An 18,553-nucleotide genomic window follows, 5' to 3' on the forward strand; every position below is an offset into this window, starting at 1 on the left:
AAAACAGGTAGAGCACTTGCCTGCGAAAGGCAAAGGTCCCGAGTTAGAGTCTAAGTCTGGCACACAGTTTTAATCTGCCAGGAAGTTTCATATCAGCGCACACGCCGCTGCAGAGTGAAAAATCTCATTCTGGAGTTTGGGATTTGTCTGACACATGGTGATTGTAGAAGAACAATGTTAATACAGCCAGTGCACATCTTGAGCGTTGAGACCAATAGGTTAAGCAAGGACATGGGTAGATCATTGTTCGGGCCATTATCATTACCTTAAACACTGCATAATATTGGGAAAGACCCCCTAAGAATCAACCAAATGACCTTTGATTTTTGCTGAGATGAATCCAGTTGATTTTGGGATGAGCTGAAATTTGCAGTGTGTCTTCATAGGACTAATGTCACACAATCTATCAGGTTTGAGCAGCAACATCTCAAAGGATACAAGCATGTTAGCAGTGCACAAGATCGATCACCAGGATTCTGAGTGTCACTCGACAGCAGCATTTGATTTCATAGATGTGAATTTTTGAACAGGGTGCCTTGACTATTGTCACTTATTTATTTTTACTGCATAGTATTTTTAAGTTTAGTATGGCTTATTATTTCATTTCCTGTTCTCCTTGAATTTAAGTTCACACATGTTCACAGTTCTGCAGTTGGTGCCGAGCAATTTATAAAAAAATTTGATAGCACAATTCACATGCTAAAAGGCAATGCAGTAATCGCATTTCAAATACTTATTTCAGAGAAGCAGTTGTGGCAGAAATTAATGATAATAAAGGATTACACACAAAAACTCTACTTAGGCTTGTCTTATTTATTAACTAATTAAAAAAATAAAGGGCTTATAGCATGCAACCATGCAAATCAGCAAATTAATGACTGCCTTACAACAGTAGGAAAATTCCAGTACTCAGGAAAGTGTGAAATTACAGAGGCAAACAACACTCACAGAGGAACAGATATGTTTAATACATAAAAAGCACATAATATACATGCATCCAGAATCTATAATTACATAAATAGAAAGACACTCAGAAGAATGAAACATTAATTGAAATTAACAGTAAGACACATAGCAGTACTGACTACATAGAGGTTTCAAGGACACATAAGTACTTAACTCTCATGATAAACAGTTGTAGAACTTAATTTTCACCATATGAAAATTAAAAGAATAATAACATTATTTAAGGCTCATATCAACAGTTAATTCATAACAGACTCAAACACATTGATGTCCAAAATAACATACGTTAAACTATTTAGCAGCTCCACAGAATTAATTTCATGATCTTGAAACAACATTCATGTGCATAACATTACAAACAAATATGAAAATTTTCTACATTACAGGGTGTATCACGTTACAGAAATTACTGTTATTGTAAACAACTGTGAGACATTTAAAAAAATATTTATACAAGTAGTATACATATAAATTTCAATATAGCATTGAGGAAAAAAACTTTGCTCATTCAGGGTGTGTGTGTGTGTGTGTGTGTGTGTGTGTGTGTGTGTGTGTGTGTGTGTGTGTGTGTGTAAGACTGCTTAAGAGCTCAAGTCATTTTGCAACTTTATATTATTTATACTACTGTTGCAGTATATTCTCTCATCAAAACAAATTTTAAACGTAAAACACACCCAGAAGAGGAACAAAGAAAGGTGTTGGGACCTTCCATAGCATACAATAGATATGTAATAAATAACTGAACTGAATTGAGCAACAACAAATCAAAATCAGTCAAATGTCAAGTTTATTGTTCATCAAGTCTAGGAGCACTCCACATGCAATTTGAGGAAAACTGTAACTGTAATTTATTGCCATCTATTAATATTTTTACCAAGAAGGTTTATGTGAGAGGAAGTAGTAGTTTTATTTTAAGGTTGGCATGAAATATTTGCTTTATGTCATAAATGCCTTCACCAATTAAACATTTGATGTAACCTGACATTTATACCTTGTATTTCTGTGACTAGAAAAGGGAGAAAAGTGCTGATGTGATTCCTTTTTATATATTGTATTTTAAGATCTACATACTAAGGAGAAAAGTCATTGGTACGGGTACAATGCTTCATATTATACAACTGAAACTGAGCAAAAATGGTATTTAAAACTAACATGGTACAAACCATTACAATGCAAACAGTAATTGGCATTGATGAATGTACGGCATATTGTGAACCTGTTACATATTTTTAGTGCTAGCTTTTAGATGTGGTTTAGAAATTTTTATGCTACTGTTATTCATTTAATCTATCTTGGTTCATTGTTATTTCAGTCTCTTTTCCCCAATGAATCTAACTGTATGCAAACATCTCCCTATACCTACAAAGAATGTCTGAAAAAATGTACAATGGTGCTGGAAAACTATTACATTCAATTTAACTGTACACTTCAATTTCTCCTCATCCACTGACTAAATTTAGTAACGCAAATTCTAACAAACTGATCTAATGTGGTAAAGACAAATAATGTTCACACCTAATGTCTGTAATGAAGAACATTTCTCAAAAGTGTGTTTCATTCTGAAATGCTAAACTTGCTATCTGTAATTGGAGATGTGGCAGGAGTAGTGAGGTCCACATCTTCGCTGTTTACGCGCAACATTGGTGTTGGTTTAACATCACTGAAACATATCACAATGCAACAAGTAATCATACACTGCCATATGTGTCGACACTGAAGTGTAACAAACAGTTACAAATGTCAACAAACAGTTACAGAGGTCAACAGCAGTGATACTGTTTTGATGTTTAATAACAAAACATTTAAGATCAAGAAACAGAAGTCAGAGCTTACTATTAAACGCTATAAGAAATGAACTAATGGTGGACAGAGGAAAGAGATGGATTAGGGGCCGTGAAAAAGGGAGGGAGGGAGGGAGGGAGCGTGTGCACGTCCGCACTTGCATGTTGTAGCGTATTGGGGATGGGGTAAATGGGGAATGAGAAGGGGAGCACGAAGGAGAGAGTTAAGAAATTGTTAGAGGGGCTGGAAAATGGAGGAGAGGGGTGGAGAAATTGGAGTAGGGGGAAGATGCAGGGCAGGAAATGGAGGGAGGGAAGGGAGGGAGGAGAAGAGACAGGGCAGGGAATGGAATGGAGGCAGGGGAGGGAGGGGAAGAGGCCAGATAGATAATGAGGGGGAGAAGTGGCAGGAGAAAACTGGGTGAGGGAAGAAAGAGAAAGGACTGACCTGTCATATTGACCAGCTATGTTGACACTGGGTCATATGGCGACACCTTAAAAACAAGATGTTGATTCGACATAGGTTATACTTCAATTAAAATATCTTTGTGAAGGGCATTTCAGTGAGTCAAGTGGTAAGGGCCACCCAGCAGTTTCTTGAGCTTCACTTGCTAGCTGCAGAGCCTTACCAGGCAAGGCTGCTTATCAGTAAGGCAGCTGGTATGAGAGTGGAAAACACAAGGCCATCAGGATGAGAAAAATGAACAAATGTGTAGCTGCTGCAGCCACTACCACTGCCCTCCCCTCCACTAATGAAGACAGTTAAAAGAGTCCATAAATATATTTTCTTTAGTTTTTGTGCACACAGAACTACTGATCACATGAACTTGTGGCATATTGTGCCAATAAAATTAATTAATACATACTGTTTTACCTGTGTACAAGATGACTTGAGATAGGAGACAACCCTCCCTTCTTCAGGAGGATCTTTGGAAAAAATATGTTTAACATATTTGGACTAATCAAAATTACAAATTTTTACTGATCTACGGTATCGGTCTTCAAAGTTTACATTATAGATATTCTAAATTTTGCCATTTATTGATTGTTCGTAGTTTGATAATGCAAAGAGAAATAAAGAAAAAGAAATTGTGTACATTAATTTTTATCTTCACTGCCTTTTTTTGTTTAGTTGGCCTGTCACCTGTGACATAAGTATTTTAAATCATCAAAAATAATCACCCCCACCTCCACCTCAACAACAACAACAACAACAACAACAACAACATCCTCCTCCTCCTCCTCCTCCTCCTCCTCCTCCTCCTCCTAACACGATGGCTATGAAACTTTATCTTCGTTGTCACATATTTGGCTGCTTCTTCTGAATATGTTGCAATTTTTTAGGCTGTGGTTATAGTGGAACCTGAGACCACAGCTTTTTTCTGAATAAATAGCAGATTTTGCACCTACACTGAAGTGAGATGTTACAATGTCTCTTGCTTGCAAACATATTGCCTGCCCTCTGCTCTCTCATTGGATGTGTAGAACCAGCAGCTGACATACCCCCTATCATTCCCATCATACATCACGATAAGCACTGAGATCATTGCTGCACAAAACACTCAGCAGGTCACTAGTTCCAATCTAGATTTTTACTATCTCCTGCAGAAATTTTTGCTATTGTTGAGTGTTAATTCAATTTGAAAGTCAATTTGATTCCAAGTACAAATGGATTCAGGCAAACTACAGTTTAAACATGATAGGTGTTCATAAAAAGCCGAAGTACGCAGTACCCTCCCTCCCCACACTTGTCCTAGTACTCACTACTCAGCCCAGGCGGTCTCACTGTTCCCACTCAAACCATGCTGTGTTTGAGCAACAGGGAAACAAGGCTGTCAGTATCTTCTAGGGTGTGGTCGTACGTAAAAGCAGCAACTAGTATGTAAAAAGTAAGACAGCAATCATGATTTGGGCCAATTCTCAAACTTTTGCTCATCCCACAATCTAGTGTTGTCTGTTTTATTTTCTGAATGGGTCTTTCTGCTGTAATTTATTCTTGCAATAACAACTGCTGTCAGTTTAATGTGATTTTTATTGGTTAGAAATTTAATTCTGGATTACTTTTCTTTCTCGTTTCTTCTTGTTCTAAAGCTGGTAATGTTTTCCCCCAGAATTCTAAGACATGAACACTACCGAATTTCTCATTTGCTACCCCAGTTGGTAAATCATTAGAGTTTCCCATAACCAAATAAGATATTGTTTTGGGTTCAGAATGAAGTAATGGATCTTGAGGCACAACATTTTCGCCTTTGAATGTTATCTTTACTTAAAAAGCAGCGAATGTGTGTGTGTTTTTTTTTTTTTTTTTTGTGGTTTTAGGGGGCACAACTTCAATGGTCATTAGCGCCCTGACTACTCTAAGAATGCACCGTGAGGCACAAGTGGACAACAACAACTAAAAGGGAAAACACGATAAAAGACAGACTGACAGGCATAGGATTAAAAAACAGCATCATCAAGTGTCCTGAGAGAGGTTTGTCAAATTGATAAAACAAAGAACACGAACAACTGCTCGTGGGTCATCCGCTAAAATGGCATCGAAAGTACTTGGCAGGTTAAGATCGAGACGCAGTGTGTTAAAATATGGACAGGACATTAAAATGTGTCGAACCGTCAGCAAGTGCCCACATGGGCAGAACGGCGCTGGCGCAGCCGTCAGCAGATGGCGATGGCTGAACCGGCAGTGTCCAATTCTTAACCGGGCCAAAACTACCTCCTCCCGCCGAGAAGGGCGTGAGGAGGACGTCCAAGCCACGGGAAGAGGTTTTAAGGCCCGAAGCTTGTTGTCTGCAAGTGCAGCCCAATCGGCATGCCACAGCGACACAATGCGCCGACAAATGACCCTGCTAAAATCGGACGAAGGGACACAACAAGAAGCTGTCCGAGACTGGAGGACCGCAGCCTTGGCCGCGGCATCTGCAGCTTCGTTCCCAGGGATACCGACATGGCCAGGAACCCACATAAAGCTAACCGGAGAACCGACGTCCACCAGCTGCTGAAGAGAGCGTTGGATCCGGTGTACGAAAGGGTGAACCGGGTACGGATCACTGAGGCTCTGGATGGCGCTCAGGGAGTCGGAGCAGATGACATAAGCAGAATGTCGGTGGCGGCAGATGTAAAGAACAGCCTGGTAGAGGGCAAAGAGCTCAGCTGTGAAGACCGAACAATGGCCATGGAGCCGGTATTTGAAACTTTGTGCCCCGACAATAAAGGAACACCCAACCCCGTCATTGGTCTTAGAGCCATCTGTATAAATGAAAGTCATGTCGATGAACTTCGAACGAAGTTCCAAAAAACGGGAGTGGTAGACCGAACCGGGGGTAACCTCTTTTGGGAGCGAGCTGAGGTCAAGGTGAATGCGGACCTGAGCCTGGAGCCAAGGTGGCGTGTGGCTCTCGCCCACTCGAAAGGTTGCAGGGAGTGAAAAATTAAGGTGTTGAAGGAGGCGACGAAAGCGAACTCCAGGTGGTAGCAGGGCAGAGACATACAACCCGTATTGACTGTCGAGAGAGTCATCAAAAAAGGAACGATAAGACGGGTGGTCGGGCATTGCCAGTAGCCGACAGGCATACCGACAAAGCAGTATATCGCGCCGGTAGGTGAGTGGCAACTCACCAGCATCAGCATGAAGACTCTCGACGGGACTAGTATAAAACGCGCCGATCGCAAGTCGTAAGCCCCGATGTTGTATGGAGTTGAGGCGGCGTAAGATGGATTGCCGTGCAGAGGAGTATACGAAGCTCCCATAATCCAGCTTGGAGCGGACGATCGACCGATATAGACGAAGTAGGACGGTTCGATCCGCTCCCCATGACATACCACTGAGAACACGGAGGACATTTAAAGAACGGGTACAACGGGCGGCCAAATATGACATGTGGAGACCAGCTAAGTTTCCTGTCAAATGTAAGGCCTAAAAATTTGGTTGTCTCCACGATTGGGAGAGCAACGGTACCGAGTCGTAAGGACGGTGGGAGAAACTCTTTGTAGCGCCAGAAGTTAATACAGACCGTCTTCTCGGCAGAAAAACGGAAGCCATTGGCGACACTCCAAGAGTAAAGACGGTCAAGAGAACGCTGAAGACAGCGCTCCAGGAAACATGTACGCTGAGCGCTGCAATAGATGGTAAAATCGTCCATGAAAAGGGAGCCCGATACATCAGCTGGGAGGCAATCCATTATTGGATTGATCGCTATGGCGAAGAGAGCGACGCTCAAAACTGAGCCCTGTGGCACCCCATTCTCCTGGCGAAAGGTGTCGGACAGGACAGAACCCACACGTACCCTGAACTGTCGATCCATTAAAAAGGAACGAATAAAAAGAGGGAGGCGACCGCGAAGGCCCCATGTATGCATGGTGCGGAGAATGCCCGCCCTCCAACAGGTGTCGTAAGCCTTCTCCAAATCAAAGAACACAGCCGCGGTCGGGCGCTTCCGCAAGAAGTTATTCATAATGAAGGTCGACAAGGTAACCAGATGGTCAACAGCAGAGCGGCGCCTTCGAAATCCACATTGTACATTGGTAAGTAGGCGTCGAGACTCGAGCAGCCAAACCAATCGAGAGTTAACCATTCGCTCCATCACTTTACAGACACAGCTGGTAAGCGAGATAGGTCGATAACTGGAAGGCAAGTGCTTGTCCTTCCCCTGCTTAGGAATCGGGACAACAATAGACTCGCGCCAGCATGCGGGAACATGTCCCTCAATCCAGATGCGATTGTATGTACGAAGAAGAAAACCTTTACCCGCAGAAGAAAGGTTCTTCAGCATCTGAATATGAATAGAATCAGGCCCTGGAGCGGAGGACCGTGATCGGCCAAGTGCGTTTTCGAGTTCCCGCATGGTGAATGGGGCATTATAACTTTCACAATTCGAGGAGCGGAAGTTAGGTGGCCTAGCCTCCTCTGCCTGTTTGCGGGGGAGGAAGGCAGGGTGGTAATGAGCGGAGCTCGAAACCTCTGCGAAAAAGCGGCCGAAGGCATTGGAGACAGCCTCAGGGGCCACAAGGACTTAATTCGCAATCTTCAAGCCAGAAACTGGGGAGTGGACCTTAGTGCCAGATAGCCGGCGCAGGCTACCCCAGACAACAGAAGAAGGAGTAAAACTGTTGAAGGTGCTTGTGAAAGCAGCCCAGCTGGCTTTCTTGCTTTCTTTAATAATACGACGACACTGAGCACGTAATCGTTTATAATTAATACAATTTGCCACTGTAGGGTGGCGTTTAAAGGTGCGTAAAGCACGTCGACGAGCACGTAAAGCGTCTCTACATGCTGCGGTCCACCAGGGGACCGGTACGCGACGTGGAGAAGAAGTAGGGTGAGGGATGGAATGTTCAGCAGCAGCGAGAATGACTTCCGTGAGGTGTGCGACCTGACGATCGCAGCTTGTGAAGGTTTGATCCTGAAAGGTCGCCCTGGAAGAGAAGAGCCCCCAGTCTGCCTTGGAGATGGTCCAACTAGAGGAGCACAGAGAGGGAGTATGCTGCAGGAGATGGATAACACACGGGAAGTGGTCGCTCGAATATGTATCAGCAAGTGCATACCACTCAAACCGGCGTGCAAGTTGGGGAGTACATATAGAGAGGTCTAAATGGGAATAGGTGTGAGATGTGTCCGAAAGAAAAGTAGGGGCGCCAGTATTGAGGCAGACAAGATTGAGCTGGTTGAAAAGGTCTGCTAACAAGGAGCCCCTTGGGCAGGATGCTGGAGAGCCCCAAAGGGGATGGTGGGCATTGAAGTCTCCAGTTAACAAAAATGGTGCAGGTAGCTGAGCAATAAGTTGCATCATGTCTGCCCTGGTAACGGCAGATGACGATGGAGTGTAAACGGTACAAATGGAAAATGTAAAAGTGGGGAGAGTAATGCGGATGGCAATTGCCTGCAGGCCGGTGTGCAACGTGATGGGATCGTAGTAAATATCATCCCGTACCAGCAACATAACCCCTCCATGAGCTGGGACACCTACCACAGGGGGTAGGTCAAAACACACAGAGGTGTAGTGTGCCAAGGCAATTCGTTTCCTGGAGGGCTACGATGAGCGGACGGTGCAAGCGGAGCAGCAACTTCAAGTCCTCTCGGTTGGAGCGAATGCTGCGAATATTCCAGTGAATAAGTGCCATCGTAAGAAAAGGAAGATGAAAAAAGGGGTCACCTCGAAGGCCGCTGAGGGCATGGCTTCGAGCGAGCACCGCCGCCGCTATCAGTAGGCGGACAGTCATCGTCCATTGGGTCCATAGGTTCATCGGCCATCTCGGGAGGATGGCCGGGAGGGGGAGCTTCCTCCGCCGGTGAACGGCCAGATGTACGGCTACCAGCGGTGCGGCCAGGCGAAACGGATGACGGCCTGGGGCGGCAACCGCTGGGTGGCGCAGGAGAAGAAATGCGCCGTGGCGGAGAAGGAGAACTGTGCTTCCTATGAGCCTTTTTGGAAGGACGTTTGGTGGAAGTACTGGTCGAAGGCTGGGAGGTCGAGGAACGTAGGAAGTCTGCACGGGATGGTTCCTTCTTGAAGGCCCGTGCATCTGACTTCGGGGTCTTCGTCTTAGCAGAAGCTGATGAAGGGGCTTGTGTCTGTGGGGTGATGGGAGGAAGAGGAGACGTCGACCGCGCAATCTTAGCACTGGCCGAACGGACGACCGTGGTGCTGAAGGTCAGATTGCATGTCTGGGTTGCTACCTCCCTGGTAGTCCGGGGAGAGGCGAGGACAGTACTATATTTCCCCGCTGGGAGCAGCGCGGGCTTCCTACTAGCCAATAGCTTGCGAGCAGCCGAGGTGGACACTTTCTCTTTGACCCGAATTTCTTGGATACAGCGTTCTTCCTTATAGACAGGACAGTCACGGGAGGATGCGGCATGGTCACCCTGACAGTTCACACAACGAGGAGACGGAGGTGGACAGTCACCCTCATGGGCATCCCTGCCACAAGTGACACATTTAGCCGCATTGGAACAAGACTGTCGAGTGTGATTGAAATGCTGACACTGGTAGCAGCGCGTAGGTGTCGGGACATAGGGGCGAACAGAAATAACCTCGTAGCCCGCCTTGATGCGCGATGGCAGCTTAACACTATCGAAGGTCAAGAAAAGTGTCCGGGTCGGTACAAGGTCATTGTTGACCTTTTTCATGACCCTATGGACAGCCGTCACGCCCTGCTCAGCGAGGAAAGATTGAATCTCCTCGTCAGTCAATCCGTCGAGGGAGCTAGTATAGACTACACCACGAGACGAATTCAAAGTTCGGTGGGCCTCCACCCGGACAGGGAACGTGTACAGGAGTGTGGCCTGAAGCAGTTTTTGTGCCTGAAAGGCACTCTCAGTTTCTAGTAATAAGGTACCGTTACGCAACCTGGTACAAGATTTGACAGATCCGGCTATGGCATCGACGCCCTTCTGGATAACGAAAGGGTTGACAGAGGAAAAATCCTTTCCGTCCTCAGATCGAGAAACGACGAGGAACTGTGGGGCAGGCGGTAGTACTTTTGTCACTGGTGGCTGGTCACGTTTCCATTTTTGGGCAGAAGTCTAAAGCGATGGAGTAGAATCAATTGCGGAGGAATCCCCCATGATTGCCAGCGTCTCCGATGGCACGCTCGTTCCTTGTGGGGACCCTCTCAGAGGGCACTCCCGCCTTAGGTGAATGTTTACACCTCAGGTCACACCTCCCGAGAAACAGACGGAGGGACCAATCGGCATGGTCAGAAGGTATCAGCTCAGGCAATCACCCCTCCCCGGGCCTGGCCTTTACCAGGGGGTACGCGCGTGCCTTACATGTCTACCCAGGGCGGGGACTTAACGCGTTACCCCGTCACCGGCTACACGTGCGAACGCATGGGTCGGCCTTCAGGCACGCACACGGAGGAGGACAGACTGTCTCAAACGCCGAGGCGGAGACCAGAGAAGGCAAGGAGAAGAAGGCAAGGAGAAGAAGGCAAGGAGAAGAAGGCAAGGAGAAGAAGGCAAGGAGAAGAAGGCAAGGAGAAGAAGGCAAGGAGAAGAAGGCAAGGAGAAGGCAAGGAGAAAAAGGCAATGAGAAGGCAAGGAGAAAAAGGCAATGAGAAGGCAAGGAGAAAAAGGCAATGAGAAGGCAAGGAGAAAAAGGCAATGAGAAGGCAAGGAGAAAAAGGCAATGAGAAGGCAAGGAGAAAAAGGCAATGAGAAGGCAAGGAGAAAAAGGCAATGAGAAGGCAAGGAGAAAAAGGCAATGAGAAGGCAAGGAGAAAAAGGCAATGAGAAGTCAAGGAGAAGTCAAGGGAAAGAGTAAGGAAGACAGTGAGGTGGAGAAGAGCAAAGAAAGGAACCAACAAAAAGAAGGAAGAAACGAGAAGTGAAAAACCAAAAAGACCACAATTATAGGTCGTGGAACCGTCCGTCTCCGGACGCAGACGCTCCTTTTAGTCGCCTCTTACGACAGGCAGGAATACCTCGGGCCTATTGTAATCCCCGGACCCGCAGGGGGGGCAAATGTGTATGTGTGTGTGTGTGTGTGTGTGTGTGTGTGTGTGTGTGTGTTTTTTCAGTATCCATAGATTTATGAGAACTTTTATTGAAATCATTCGTCCGCTGGATTAACGACAAGGGCCGGTGTGCCGGCCAGCCTGGATGTGGTTTTTAGGCGGTTTTCCACATCCCTCTAGGTGAATACTGGGCTGGTCCCCACATCCCGCCTCAGTCACACAACTCAGACATTTTGAAACGCATCTGCACTTTTCCATGATTTACACTAGATGCAGACAGATGGGGTACTCTGATTCTGTCCCAGGGGGTATGGGGTGGTGGCTGAAGGGCATCCGGCCACCCCTTCAAACTAACATGCCAAATACGATTTAACCACGCCAACCCTGCGCAAAATATGGGACAAAGGCACAAGCGATAACTATTAACTTATTGCAATCATATTCTAATACAACAAAAGTTTGTAAGTTGACAGAATTTAATGCTACTTCCTCCTGTGTTCACAAAACTGCTCATTTTTAAGCACAGAAATAGATTGTTGCAGTGGCTAGTTCACAGTTTCTGGACTATCCCTTGCACTAGCACCATGAGTCAACTGTCACGTGATTGACTGAGCAAGACTGATACTGATCAAGCGCCTATTCAAACCCAAGTATTGTTTTTTAAACCCCACCCTTATGGATTCTTCAAAATAAATTTGAATGAAAGCTCAGTGGCCAAAACTTCATCTGTAAATGTAAGATGACCCCTACAATCATCCATTAAACAATGTAACAGTGTTGACCTCAGCAGCAATAATTTAATCTGCAAATATAAGGCAATTCTGTATTTTTCAAATTATGAATTTGGGGAAAAAACCTTGTCTTATATGTGGGTAAGTACAGTAGTATATTGAAAAATGCATATATCTCAACACTATAACACCTAGAAGACTTATCTGGGATAATAGGAAATTCAGAACTGAAGAGTGTCTCGCAAGGAGATTTCATATCAGCATATGTATTCTCACCAGCTGTAGACAGAATAGTCAGATTCTACACTATGGAGAAGTATCTGTTAATGGATCGTACCTAAACCATTTCTGATTTGCTGCTGACTGTATGGTTTGTCTTAAGAGAAGATAAAGCTTCCACAGCTAATAAATGAGCTTAATGTGACGAGTTTGAAAGTAGGACAGAAAATCATTTATAGTAAGACAAATTATCAACCATCAAAATAAAAATATTAAAAATTAACACTGAAATCTTAGAGCCAGCTCAGCTTCTGAATTCAGGGCAGTTGAGTGACTAGATACCCGACAAAATTAAAATCTGAGGAATAAAAGTGGCCTAACTGCTTGTGACTAACTGAACAGTGCTTCAAAACCTACACTTCTTATAAGAAGAATGTTTACAATCGATGGGCATAACTAGTTTTGTCTTATGGTAATGAGACATATGTAGCCAGACGAGTAGATGAAAACAGAAAGAAAGTACCATGACCTAACAGAAAGTAGATGATGACATCACAAAATATACAAGGGCAACATAATAGATGTTTACCAGCCAACATAGAATATATGGAAACATCTAGAGAAGGTCTTCATCCAACAATGACTGTCAAATAGCTAATGATTACATGTTGAGCGAAAGTTCCCTAAGTATTTAGTAACGTGCTCAGCAGATGACATTCAGCTTCTACAAAAAGTGAGAATTCCCTTAACAGAACTATTCTAGAGTTTTCCTCCAGAAACTTGTGCTGCATGAGAACTGCTGTGGCCTTCATGTCAACAGTATCAAGAGGAAACCAGATACCGAGTCACAATCTACAGAATCTTTCCTCAGTTATGATGAAATATTTCTACAGTGCAAATCCAGCTGAAAATACATATCAATAAGGTTGAACACTGATTCAGACATACCTGACAATATTCTAGTATTGAAATTAACAGGGGCATAGAAAGCTCAATACACAGAAACCTACAACAAACGATACATGTCCCACAGAGGAGCAAAGTTCTTATCTTTCTAAGTCAGAAGTAAGTTTTGTCAGCAGCAGCCATTACCCAACACCTGCATAGATGAAATGCAAAAACTATCATTTACAAGAAGTCTTAATGGCAACACTATTGTAGAATGGGGAAAAAATACTGATCATCAGTTTTCAGCATTGGAATCACACAGCAAAGTGGTTGCAAATAACTGTTTGGTACACTGACCTAGTTTTCAAAACCTCTACGAATGTCTTCATCAGAATGAAATTTTGAAAAACACTATAAAATAATACATAGAAAACTATTAACCAAGATGACAATTGTCACGGCATACAAAGGTTACTTACGTAAAATTACACTGTGAGAAAGTAATGGTCAAAGTTTTGAGCAGATATGCTCAAGTCAAAAATTAAAATTCACATATGCCTGGCTAGGAACAACATCAAACTGATCGACCCAGTAGCTTACCCTGCTACCATGAAAACACTGCAAAGTTGCGCCACCTATTAGGCACAAACAGTGACATGCCAATTTGAGACCTTGTAATAGAAATAATTGAATTAAACAACAGTTAATTATAAAAACAAAATATAAAGGAAGAGAACTTTATGTTCTTTTGAAAATACAAAAAGTCTAGCAAATTAAGTATGACAGAGCCATCTACTAGGCTGTACAGAGGTTACCATTATGTAAAACAAAGGATATTAAAGAATATTTATACAAACAGCTGCACAATTAAAAATTATCTGCATGAAGGTAACTTTAGCAGTATACATCCACGAGATTTGAAGAAAAAAATGTTTTCGAATTAGAGGCAGGAAAAAACAGCAAAAAATCTACATCATACTCTGCAAGCCACCTAATGGTGTGTGGCGGAGGGTACTTTCGGTACCACTACCTGATCCCTCCAACTCTGTTCTACTCACAAATAGTGCGTGGGAAGAATGAGTGTCGGTAAGCCTCTGTATTGGCTCTAATTTCTTGAATTTTCTCCTTGTGGTCAATACATGAGATGTATGTGGGGGGGAAGTAATATGCTTTCCGATTCCTCCTGAAAAGTGCTGTTCCAAAATTTCAATAGTAAATCTCTCCATGATGCACAATGCTTCTCTTGTAACAACTGCCAGTGGAGTTTGTTTAGCATCTCTGTAATACTCTCTCGCCAGGTAAATGATCCTGTGATGAAATGTGCCACTCTTCGTTGGACCTTTTCTATCTCCTCTATCAGTCCTACCTGATAGGGAACCCAGATGGATGAACAATACTCAAGAATTGGACGAACAAGCACCATATAATAAGCCACTTCTTTCGTGGATGAGTTACATTTTCTTAAGATTCTTCCGATGAATCCGAGTCTGGTGTCTGCTTTTCCTACTATCTGATTTATGTGGTCATTCCACTCAAGGTCGCTCTGGATAGTTACGCCTACACATTTTACGGCAGACACTGTCTCCAGCTGTTTGTCATCAATAGTGTACCTGTACAGTAGTGGATTTCTTTTACTATCTATGCACAATGTGTTACATTTATTTACGTTCAGGGTCAAGTGCCAGAGACTGCAACAATCATAAATTCTCTGCAGTTCGTTCTCCAAATTCTTTCTAATCTTCTGGCATTGCTACTTTGGTGTAAACAACTGCATCACCTGTGAACAGCCTTAAAGAGCATTTGAAGCCTTCTACTAGATCATTTATATATATTGCGAATAGCAATGGTCCTATCATACTTCCCTGTGGTACTCCCGGATATTACCTTTACATCTGTCAATTTAGTTCCATTAAGAGCAACATGTAGAGTTCTGTCCACAAGAAAGTCTTTAATTCAATCACAGGTCTGCTCCAGTACTATGTAAGCTCTTACTTTTTTCATTAAACTGCAATGCAGGACAGTGTCACATGCGTTACTGAAATCAAGCAACACTACATCACCCAGAGCACCATTGTCAACTGCACTGTGGATCTCATGGAGGAACAGAGTGAGCCGAGTTTCGCACGATCTCTGTTTGCAGAATCCATGATGATTTTTATAGAGGAGATGTTAGTTTTCCAAGAACGTCATAATTCTTGAGAATAAAACACTTTCCATAATTCTACAACAGACTGACGTCAACGATATAGGTCTATAATTGTGTAGATCTGTCTTATAGCCTTTCTTAAAAACGGGAATGACCTGCACTTTTTTTCCAGTCATTATATACCTTTCATTGCTCAAGCAGTCTACGATAAATTACTGCTAGAAAGGAATCAAAATTCTGCGAGTGGTGGTTAGAGCCATTGAAAATATTTTTGTTTCGTAATTGTAACTGTTTGTTGAGGCCAGTGTTCTTAGAAATATGCTTGAAAATCTCCAGCTCTTTGAGTATGTCAAGCCTATGACCTTTCTTCTCTGTATGCAAAATGGGAATTTCCTCAACACACTTTGGTTTGTGACTAGAAATTAACAGCTGATCAGCAAAAGTGGAATTATATACATTAGCGCCTCTTTTTACCACTAAATGTTCCGTGTATGTAACAAGGCATACATGCCAAAGGCTTGAATGTGTTTAATTTTAATTTATGATTTGAGTATATCTGCTCAAAACTTTGACTGTTTCTTTCTCACAAAATAATTTTACACAAGTCACATCTGTATACCATGACAATTGTCAGCATGGTTAATAATTTTGTCAAACTTGATTTTCTGTGTGTTATTTTTATATGGTTTCTTAAAATTTCATTCTTAGAGTTGTTGAAACCTAGGTCAGGGTCAAACAGTTAATTGCAACCAGTTGGTTGTGTAATTCCTGCACTGAAACTTTTATATGGTTGCTGAGAGAGAGCCATGTTTGAAACTGTGTTATGATCAATTCTTACTACAAGAGAATGTAACTCAATAGAAAATCCAATTTCCTTCCATAATTCAAAACATTCATTTATGGAAAATTGTGGAAACAATATTTTCAAAAACACAAATCAGCAACTGGTAAAATCACTAGTGAGAGTTCACCAAAACTTTAAATGTTTAGCAAAAATGTGCAAAAATGGCACAAATAGCATGTATGATGGTAAACATGTTGTAATCTAAGTGCTAAATGTTCACTATGTGGCATAATGGTGCAGATTCACAATTACCAGCAAAAGAATACTGTAAAGATGGCCACCTAACTAGCAACTTGTACCAGGGATGGATCACATTCTAACATTTAGAACCCCTACAAGGAAGGAGTGAAACTTAAATTCATGGCAGGGTCTTGCATGTTACTCAGAAAAAAGTCTATGAACGAAGCTCAAATCCACAAATAATGTGATGTCCAAGTCAACATTCCTTGCTGAGTTCAAATTGCATTGAGAATCCACCACTCTGCGCGTTATGCATTCCAATTTCACCGACTGTCGGCAAGCTGGGTGCTCTGGCAGCTGACTCCTGGCAGCGGACTCCATAATTGAAGAAAAGCGTGCTGAAGCATGCGAGCATTACCTGTGATGCTTTGAAGAAGATGATTCCTTCCTTCCTTATTAATCAAGGGTGGGGGGTGGGCAAAACTTTGATACACTACCAGGGAAACAAAGATGCCAAGTATGGAATAGTGCCGAACCTAAGTGGTTCTCATCACAGCTATTAACGGGGAAAGTAATCAGTACCACTTTTATGGTGTGAAAAATATACTGTCCTAGAGGGATATATGTCATAAAGAAACAGTGTAAACAACTCCTTTCATAAAAATCATCTTAAAGTTGCAAACAAAACAAGATATATATGGTATATGCAACAGTTTTGGTAACCATGTAACTTCTTTAGAAATCTGAACGTGTTTGGATCCTTCATATACCCTTTGGGTGGTCATAAACTCTCAACTCCGAATCACATTCTTTTCTAAGCAAATTCAGAAACAAACTTGCACTGAATGTGGATGACATGTCAACAAGTGCCTTACCCATGTAAGTATACTATTTTATACAAGTACATAAATTTGTTTAAATGGATAAACAGTGAAAAAATATCTTCATGCATTAATAAACAACATATTGATAACATTTATGGAGTATAATATAATTAAATTTGAGACATCAGTACTTCCACAAATAAAAAGAGTAACAGGTGAAATTAAATCATCACATGCATCAACAACAAACAACTTGATAATTTTCAGAGAGAGGTTTACTTTGTGAACTTCTTGACATAAGCCTACAAGGAAATCAACACAAAACAATGGGTAAGAGACATACATACAGCAGGAACACACAATATAACAAATGCAGGTATTAAGAAATGATAATCAACATACAGCAAACAAGATGTGAAAAGTTTCATGTCACATAACCGAGGTGGACTATTTCAGCTTGGATACACAACATAAAAATAGTTAGAACATGAAAAGCATTTAAAATGCAGTTTTCAGAGATAGGGCATGACATAAGTTTACCATTTTTTCTTGAGCGTTAATATATAGCAAGAGAAGAATTTAAATGCACCTAGCCTACAGACTGCCAAAATGGGAGGAACAGATAAAACAGGCCACACCTCCCACATGAAATGCCAACTGAATATGTACCTTCAGTGTAGTTGGTAACAACTATTTTATGAAAGGAAGTCTTATGTATGTTCAGAATAGATGAACCACCTTTTCTTGACACATTCTAACATGGATGATCCAAACATGACAACAAAACTAAACACAGTATTCACCAATGGCTACTGTGCTACAGCATACAGCTTTGGTCTGCTGCTGAAGTTAGATGAGGCTGGACACAAAAACTTGACAGTTTAAAGTCTTGTGACTTCAGTTTTCTCCGCTCAAGCTGTACTTTCAGGAAGAAGATTAGACATGGAGCCAATGATGCACAAAAGTACCTGTGCAACTGAATCTTGCATGCACGTATGTTTGGGCAGAAACAGAGATTAAAGGAAAGAAACACAGGCGTTCGAATGAAGTCTTTCAGTATTATAATCACAGACAAACGGTAGCAATGACTAAAAGACAGGACTTTCAAAGAGGAGGTGGTTATCAATCTGGCCTGTATTTTGTTTGTCTGCACATTACTACTCAACAGGTTCGCCAATTTTAGTGATTTTTGGTGGCCTCTGATAGAGGGTACATCCAGGATGGTCTCAAATAGTTTGAGGATGGTCTCACTTAACTGTGAGGCAGTACTGAGCTAGTATTGCACTAGTATTAACAAATTGCTACTTTGTAATTTTCCATTAGTATGGTATATTTAATGCTTTCTATGGATGGAGCTGCAAGACACAATCACATTGTGGGCTGTCTACTTGGCACACACGCACAATGATTCAGTAGCACAAACTGTGCTATGAATGACTGAATTTCATTCAAAGTGCTGTAGGTTATTAAACTCAGTACTATTTTAATAGTTCATCACAGATTATCTGCATAACAAATTGCCA

At 42.4% G+C, this 18,553-nt stretch overlaps 1 protein-coding gene across 3 annotated transcripts in view; it reads right to left on the minus strand.

Annotated features, from left to right (window-relative positions):
- LOC126191306 (endophilin-B1) overlaps positions 1–18,553 on the minus strand; it is a 224,580-nt gene that overhangs the window by 83,059 nt on the left and 122,968 nt on the right. Inside the window, exon 8 of one of the 3 annotated variants that reach the window (XM_049932135.1) lies at positions 949–2,626. The exons of the other annotated variants lie outside the window; for them this stretch is intronic. Within the exon in view, the coding sequence (XP_049788092.1) occupies positions 2,521–2,626 (106 nt within the window). The 3' untranslated portion in view covers positions 949–2,520. Of the gene's footprint in view, positions 1–948; positions 2,627–18,553 lie in introns of those variants that run through there. 3 annotated transcript variants of the gene reach the window in all.

This window comes from Schistocerca cancellata, chromosome 6 (assembly GCF_023864275.1).
Source record: "Schistocerca cancellata isolate TAMUIC-IGC-003103 chromosome 6, iqSchCanc2.1, whole genome shotgun sequence".
NCBI lineage: Eukaryota > Metazoa > Arthropoda > Insecta > Orthoptera > Acrididae > Schistocerca > Schistocerca cancellata.